An 8227-nucleotide genomic window follows, 5' to 3' on the forward strand; every position below is an offset into this window, starting at 1 on the left:
CTAAATTTGACTCTTCTTCAGTCCTCTTTCCATCAAGTTTAATATTACTAAACAAGTAATCAATAGAAGAAACACCAATCATCTTAAGGTCTCATCATTATTATGAAAGCAATCGGTAGAAAACACTCTTTCTAAAAATTCTCTTTTAGCTCTAAGCATAGCGGTTCTTTTCTTACTTTCATCCGTGGAAACATATAAAGCTTTAATTGATTCATTAACATCAACCTTAGGAGTAAAAACTTTAATCTTGAGATTTTCTACATCATGGAAATTCTATCAATGCTTCTAGACATATCATCAAGTTTACTCAAATTTTCTTCTATCGTAGTATTGAAAACATTTTGAGCATTGATACATTATTTGATATTACTCCCAAGATTAGAGGGATCCCTATTATTATTGTAATAAGAATTAGCATAGGAATTGCTATAATTATTAGAGGAATTTCCAGGAAAAGGCCTAGGATTAAAATTACCTTTATAAGCATTATTAGTAAAATTGTTTCGCGAGACAAAATTCACATCTACAGGATCACTATTTTGCTCAATCGAAGTAGACAAAGGCACAACATTAAGATTAATAGGAGCATTTTTACTAGCAAAAAAATTCATAAGAGCATCAACTTTTTCACTCAAAGTACTAATATCTTCAGTCGAGTTAACTTTTTTACTAGTAGGTGCTCTTTCGGTATGCCATTGTGTATAATTTGCCATAATATTATCAAGCAATTTAGTGGCTACACCCAAAGTAATTTCCATAAAAGTACCACCCGCGGCGGAATCTAAAAGCTTTCTAGAAACAAAATTCAATCCTGCATACTTTTTTTGTATAATCATCCAAAGTTTTAAACCATGAGTAGGACAATTTCTTAGCATCAATTTCATTCTTTCCCAAGATTGTGCAACATGTTCATGCTCAAGTTGCTTAAAATTCATGATTTGATTTCTAAGGGAAATAATTTTCGCAGGCGGAAAATATTAGTAATAAAAACATCTTTGCACTTATCCCAAGAATCGATACTATTGCGAGGCAAAGAAGAAAACCAAAATTTTGACGATCCCTCAAGAGAAAGGAACCAATTTTAATTTCACAATATCATTGTCCATATCTTTTTTCTTTTGCATATCACACAATTCTACGAACGTGTTTAGACGGGACGCGCATCCTCATTAGGAGTACCGAAAAATTGCTCTTTCATAACAAGATTCAACAGTGACATTAATATCGTAAGACTCCGCACTAGCAGTGGGAGGAGCAACCGGAGTACTAATAAAATCATTATTATTAGTATTGTAAAAATCACACAATTTGGTATTTTCTCGAGACATCATGACTACGCAAACAAAACGAAGGCAAATATTTTTGTGCTTTTCGCAAAAAAACGTTTTAGAAGTGGGGCAGATGAAAACAAGAGGCAAATGGAAAATAATGTAAATTTCAAGGATATGAGATTTGTGATTGGGTACTTGATAGATGTTGATGATGTCTCCCCGGCAACGGCCCAGAAATTCTTCATGGTTGCTTATATCTGCGTTGGCATTTCCCCGAAGAGGAGAGGATGATGCAGCACATCAACGGTAAGTATTTCCCCCAGTTATGAAACCAAGGTTATCAATCTAGTAGGAGCACCAAGCAACACTATGTAAACGGTACCTACACACAAAGAACAAATACTTGCAACCCAACTAGAAAGAGGGGTTGTCAATCCCTCCTCGGTATTGAGATAGATTAAATTGAATGGGATTGGATAAATAGATCTAGCGAAAACACAAAATAAAATAAATAAAGAAAAAAGTGCAGCAAGGTATTTTTGGGTTTTTGGAATAATAGATCTAAAAACAATATGATAGAAAATAGACCTGGGGGCGTAGATTTCACTAGTGGCTTCTCTCGAGAAAATAGCATACGACGAGTAAACAAATTAGTATTGGGCAATTGATAGAAGAGCAAATAATTATGATGATATCCAAGGCAATGATCATGTATATAGGCATCATGTCCAAGATTAGTAGACCGACTCCATCCTGCATCTACTACTATTACTCCACATATCGACCGCTATCCAGCATGCATCTAGTGTATTAAGTTCATGGAGAATCGGAGTAATGCAATAAGAACGATGACATGATGTAGACAAGATCTATTGATGTAGGAATTAGACCCCATATTTTTATCCTTAATAGCAACGATACATGTGTGCCTCGCTACCCCTTCTGTCACAGCGTGAGAACACCGCAAGGTCGAACCCATCACAAAGCACCTCTTCCCATTGCAAGAAAAATCAATCTAGTTGGCTAAACCAGACCAAAGTTTCAGAGAAGAAATACGAGGCTATAATAATCATGCATTTAAGAGATCAAAGAAGGCTCAAATAATATTCATAGATAGAACTGATCATAAACTCGCAATTCATCGGATCGCAACAAGCACACCGCAAAAGGTCATTACATCAAATAGATCTCCAAGAACATCGAGGAGAACATTGTATTGAGAATCAAAAAGAGAGAAGAAGCCATCTAGCTACTGCCTACGGACCCGTAGGTCTGAGGTAAACTACTCACCCATCATCAGAGGAGCACCAATGAGGATGATGAACCCCTCCGTGATCGTGTCCCCCTCCGGCAAGGTGCCGGAATAGGGCTCTAGATTGGATCTCGTAGTTTTGGAACTTGCGGCGGCTGGAATTGTTTTTTCGACTCTCCTAGGGTTTCTGAAATATTTGGGTATTTATAGAGCTGAGAGGCGGTGGAAAGGACCTCCGTGGACCCACTACCCATCAGAGGGCGTCAGGGGCCTCTAGCGCACCCAGGTGGGTAGTGGGCCCCACGGGCCTTCCCTCTGGTACTTCCTTGGCTCCCAAGTTGTCTTCTGGGTAGAAAAAATCTGCAAAAAGTTTTGTGGCATTTGGTACTGATAGTTTGCGAAGTAAAAAACAAGCAAAAAAACAGCAAGTGGCACTGGCACTATGTCAATAGGTTAGTCCCAAAAAATGATAAAGTTGATACAAAATGAATGTAAAACATGCAAGAATTATAATATAACAACATGGAACAATAAAAATATTATAGATACGTTGGAGATGTATCAGTGATTCACAAATGATCGATCAGTCAATGCTAGGAACCACTTGCTTCGGCACTAATGACTGCCCAACTTTCTATTATACCTCCAGCTACCAACCCGTTTCAAAACAGTCGGAAAATAACGTGCTCAAAGCAATTTTGTGCTTGGTCATGGTTTGCTAGTTGTGTTGCTTGCTCAAATATTAATCTCACTCTACCGTAGTTGCTTTTGATGTATTATGTGCCCGCTCTTAGTATTGAACATAATATAAACTGGTTGGATTTTGTTATCTTACGACACTTCATTAGCACTGAACTTTATACTATGTTGCTTTTGAACAGACTAAATACTTCTACTATGTCATGAGCATATAAATAAAGTTATTATGCTGGCTAAATATTCTATGATTGGCTCACAATTATAATATACCAGACAAAAAGCTTAGCCATAAATGTTAGGAGAAGTTATTATGCTGGCTAAACACGATAAGCTTGCCTCACAATTCTAATATACCCGAGACAAACTCTTAGCCATAAATGTTAGGACCCGGCAACGCGCACCAAGGCACGCTGCAGGTCTAGTATAGAGGGGGCACTTGTTTCAGCCACAAGAAAATATACCTTCCATAGTGTGGTATCATAGCAAGTATCAGGTAGTCTCATGCAATGAACATTCCAACTTACTGCATAGTTGTCATAACATTTAATGAAAAAAGAGCGTAAAATAATAAATAAGATTATCTAAGATACTAAATTAGGGTACTATACACTATTTGGACGCTCTCGGGATTTGGCTCCTAGGCTGATCTGCTCCCACGGAAGAATAGTAAAATATAACAAAATACCAAAAAAAAATCATATTTTTGGCATGCAAGATGCTCGAATGCGTGATCTATATGCCAAATTTGGTGGTGTTTCGACATTTGAGTAGTTGTCATAAAAATAAAGGCCCCTGATAAGTGCCACACGTGTGGGCTGAAAAAGGTCGAGCGGAACGCCCACACATGCATGCAAACAGGGACGAAAACAGATGATATCTGCCGTATTTTTTTTTACTTTTCAAACTTTAAAATATTTTATCTCTTAAATGAAAAATTCGATTGAAAATCCATTTTCACCATTAAATCCGCCGCAGCTAGGACTACGAAACTAGATCCCATATCAATATGTTTCGATGATATTTTTGACAGTCAAAAGTTGAATATCTATTGCACATAAATTGCCATGGTGTTTACACTGAAGTTGCTATGATATGTTTCAACTACTTTTCTTCTACATTTAAAGTTAATTTTGACATGTTGTAAAAAAAGGAATTAAGAAACAAAACTTGCCTTGGTGAATTACCAAAATTTGCCATGATCCATGAAATATTTTTTACATGGTACATAATAAAAAAGAAATTCATCGTTAATTACTTTAAAAATGCATAGTCAATGACTCAAACTTGCCATGAACCAGAAACTAAAATTGTCATGGTGAATTATTTAAATTTGTCATGATAAATGCACTAAAATTTGCCATGGTTCATAAAAAAAAATATTTTTCATGGTCAAGATACTGGAATTGCCATGATCTATGAACTAAATTTGCCATGATGAATTACCAACAATTACCATGATCCATGAATTAAATTTGCCGTGGTTAATTACTAAACTTGTCATGGCCAATTAATAAAAAATTCCATGAAAAGTAGTTAAAATATAATGGTAGCTTTAAATCTAGAAAAAAAGATGAAACATATCATGACAACTTTAATGTAAACACTACGTCAATTTTAATGTAACATCATGACAACTTTTGGGGAAAAAAAGTCGTCGAAACATATCAATACGAGATATGGTTTTGAAGATCACGTGGAGGCAGATTTAATGATTAAAACGGATTTTTAATCAAAAAATTTATTTAAGAGATAAAACATTTTTAAGTCCGAAAATCCAAAAGATTTCGCTGATGCCATATGTTTGATATGTCAAAATGAATGATATTAAACCCCGCAGAAAAAAGAATGATATTGAAGGCATTGGACCATGTTGATTCATGTCAAACTTGTGACACATATCATTTGAAAAAAAAAATCAGGCCAAATCACTGCGGCCCCGGTATAAAGATAGTATCATATGTCTCGCTGCGAGTAGCCGTAGGAGTACTCGGAAGGACCAGAAACTGCTGTGCTTCATGGTAACATGCTTAGATCGGATCGAGGTGCCAAAGCATTTCATACTCCATTTGATGCAAAATACACAATTGACCGAGGAGTATCACATTTGATGCAGCCTGTCAAACTGTGTTGCAAACTCCAATGTACACCGTGCCCCATAGATTCTGTTAATTTACTATGTAACAGTATCGCTGTAATTCCCATATAGAACCACAGTCAAAAGTAAGGCTACAAGTAGAGATTGTTTAATATATAACTCTTCACACAAGGAATCTGAACAAGAAAGCAAAAGAATGATCATTTTGACAGTTTGGTCCTCTCCGGTGACAAAATCACGTCCTCCTCCAATTCCGCCGCTGCTCAGCGACCCGCCGCAGCATGCCGTCGATCATGACGTCCATGGCGTCCTTCATGCCGCCGCCGAGCCCATCCTTGTCCGCGGCGGAGTAAACCAACCGCGGTATCATCTCCACCACGCGCTCCCTCATCTGCCGTACCCGTGCCTCTGGGATGGCCGCCAGCACGCCGCGCACGGTCACGTTGCCGGCGCGCAGCTCGTTGCGATCAATGAAGACAGACCACTCCCCTTCTTGGCCGTCTTCAGTCGGCAGATACCAGTGGTACTGAAGGTACGCGGTCCGCCGCCAGAACAGCACCGGCACGGCCCCGGCCACCATGCAGTCGAACAGCGAGCGGCGCGTGAAGCTGTCCCCGCGCGGCTGCACGCAGAACCGCGCGCCCATGAACAGCTCCAGGACGAGCGCGTTGTCCTTGATGCACTTGCCCTCGGCGCAGTCCAGCGCGCCGCACGCGGCCCCCGCGGCCTGGCAATCGCTGAGCAGCAACGCGCGGAAGTCGCCCTTGATGGCCGACCGCGGCGCGCCGGCGAAGGCGAACAGCCTGGGGCGCGGGACTGACGTGACGTGCTGCTGCCACGCGCGCGCGTCGGCCGCGGTGCGCGGGTGGAATCCGGTCGGGTACGGTATGCCGACGTCCATGGCGTCCCATGGCTCGCGCTCGATGACGAGGCGGGTGACGTTGGCGACCCCGGGCATGGCGAGGAAGCTGCCGCCCCACCCGCCGCTCGGACTGCGGCGGAAGTCCCAGGTAATGCGGCCCAGCGCGAGGAAGTGGTCCCAGCCATTGGACCGCTTGTAGTACGGCTGCGCGTGGAGCCACGAAAGCAGAGCGACGCAGTCCCTGTCCCGGTCGGCGTCGGTGGCGTTCGCGGACCACAGGTGGCGCCCGACGGCCAGCCCCGCGTAGAACGGCACGAAGAACGCCGCAGCGCGCGCCGGATCGGTGGTGCGGCACCGGTGCGAGAGCAGGCGGCGGTGGACGATGTGCTCGAGCGCGAACTGGTCGGAGGAGTGCCACGACCCAAGAAGCTCGGCCGGCAGGATCGTCGACAAGCTGGTCCCTTCCGCCGGGAACCCGAGCCCGTCGTTGGCGAGGTAGGGGCAAACCGAGTACATCGGCATGAGCGTATCACACATGGCGAGCAGATCCTCGTTGAAGATGGCGGGGAGGTCGTAGACGTACACCAGCCCACCCCCGCACCCGGAGTCCTCGGTGCCGCGGCTGGGCGGCTCCGGTGCGGAAGAGGAGGTTGCGGCAGCGGTGGATGGAAGCTTGGAGGGCGGCGCGGAGCGGAAGGCGACGAAGAGGAGGAGCTGGAAGGCGAAGAAGGCGCCGAGGAGGATTGATAAGAGGCGCTGGCGGCGCGCGGTGGGGTTCTGCGGCTCGGGACGGTACATCCCGGCCATGGTGGGTACCTGGGTGGGGAGGAGGAGCTCTGAGCTTGCTGTGGATCGCGGCGTCGGCGTGGGGATGATTTGAGGCGAGCTGGGAGAGGGCCACCAGCGCGGGGGGAGAACGTGGGGGCGCAGTACGGGGAGAGGGGTGTGGGGATTGGGAAATGCGGACGGATGGAGATGGCCGGAGATCGCGCTGTGCTGTGCTGGGGAAGTAGTGCAGATTGGGAGTAGTGGCAGAGGACTTGCCCTGCTTTCGGTTAAGGTTGTTCGGCATTGCCACGGAAGGATATGTGCTCGACACTTGAGGCTTCAGGTAGACTCCGGCCAAGGGCATCTGTGCTCGACACTTTTTCCTAGGGAAATGTTATCTGGCGAGCCGTTCGCCGGGGAACCCAGTGAACGTTTCTCCTTCCGTCTCAAGATGGCAACCAGGACAAAACCGGTTTTGCTTGCCCAAACCTGTCCCCGCAAAAAAACCGCAAACCCATCCCTGCCTCCGTCAACGTGCACGGGGCCAGTTTTTTGCCCATCCCCTATCCTCATTGGGTTTTCTGAACCCGTGGGGAACCCATCACCGCGAGCAGTCCATGAAAACATGTCGGGTTGGCATCGAGCAGCGGCTGCAAGATGGGATCGAGCGGCGGTGGCAGGAGGAAAAGCTCTAGGTTTAGATTTAGGTGGGGTGTTGCCGTGTGCTGGAGCGACTAGGAGATGGGTTTACCAAGCGAGGAGTGTGGAGGACTGGAGGTCGTGTGATTTGGGGCTGGGGGCTGGGGCGCTGGGGCTAGGTTGGTCGTGTATGGATCAGTGAATGGGTAGAAATTGGTGGATCAATGGACTGAGAGAGCCTTTTATGAATGTGTAGAATGGGTAGAAATTGGGCTAACCGGGCCTTTTTATGAATCTTTTGTGTTTAAAATGCACATACATTTTTCAATCTTGAAAATCCTCTTTTTCTCATTTTCTCAATTGGCAGTTTTCTTTTTTATAGCATGGCATTTTTTAAGAGGATAGCATTTTTTTATTTTAAATGGCATGGAAGTTTTATTACTAAGCGCATTGCATTTTTTATTAACAAAATGATGTCATTCTTATCAATAATCGAACGGCATTTTTATTATTGAGAGATGACATTTTTATTTTTAGTGGCACGACAATTTTATTACTAACCGCGTGCCATTTTTATAAAAAATATGATGGCATTTTTATAAATAATAGTATGGTATTTTAATTATTGAGAGGATGAAAAT

The 8227-nt window shown here is 43.8% G+C and overlaps 1 protein-coding gene across 1 annotated transcript; it reads right to left on the reverse strand.

Moving 5' to 3' along the window:
- Positions 1-5349: 5349 nt before the first annotated feature.
- LOC123054122 (xyloglucan galactosyltransferase XLT2) lies at positions 5350-7232 on the reverse strand. Its single transcript, XM_044477816.1, has one exon. The coding sequence runs from the start codon at positions 6984-6986 to the stop codon at positions 5553-5555; it is 1434 nt and encodes a 477-aa protein (XP_044333751.1). The 5' UTR covers positions 6987-7232; the 3' UTR covers positions 5350-5552.
- Between the last annotated feature and the right edge of the window lie 995 nt (positions 7233-8227).

The sequence above is a fragment of the Triticum aestivum genome, chromosome 2D (assembly GCF_018294505.1).
Source record: "Triticum aestivum cultivar Chinese Spring chromosome 2D, IWGSC CS RefSeq v2.1, whole genome shotgun sequence".
In the NCBI taxonomy this organism is placed as follows: domain Eukaryota; kingdom Viridiplantae; phylum Streptophyta; class Magnoliopsida; order Poales; family Poaceae; genus Triticum; species Triticum aestivum.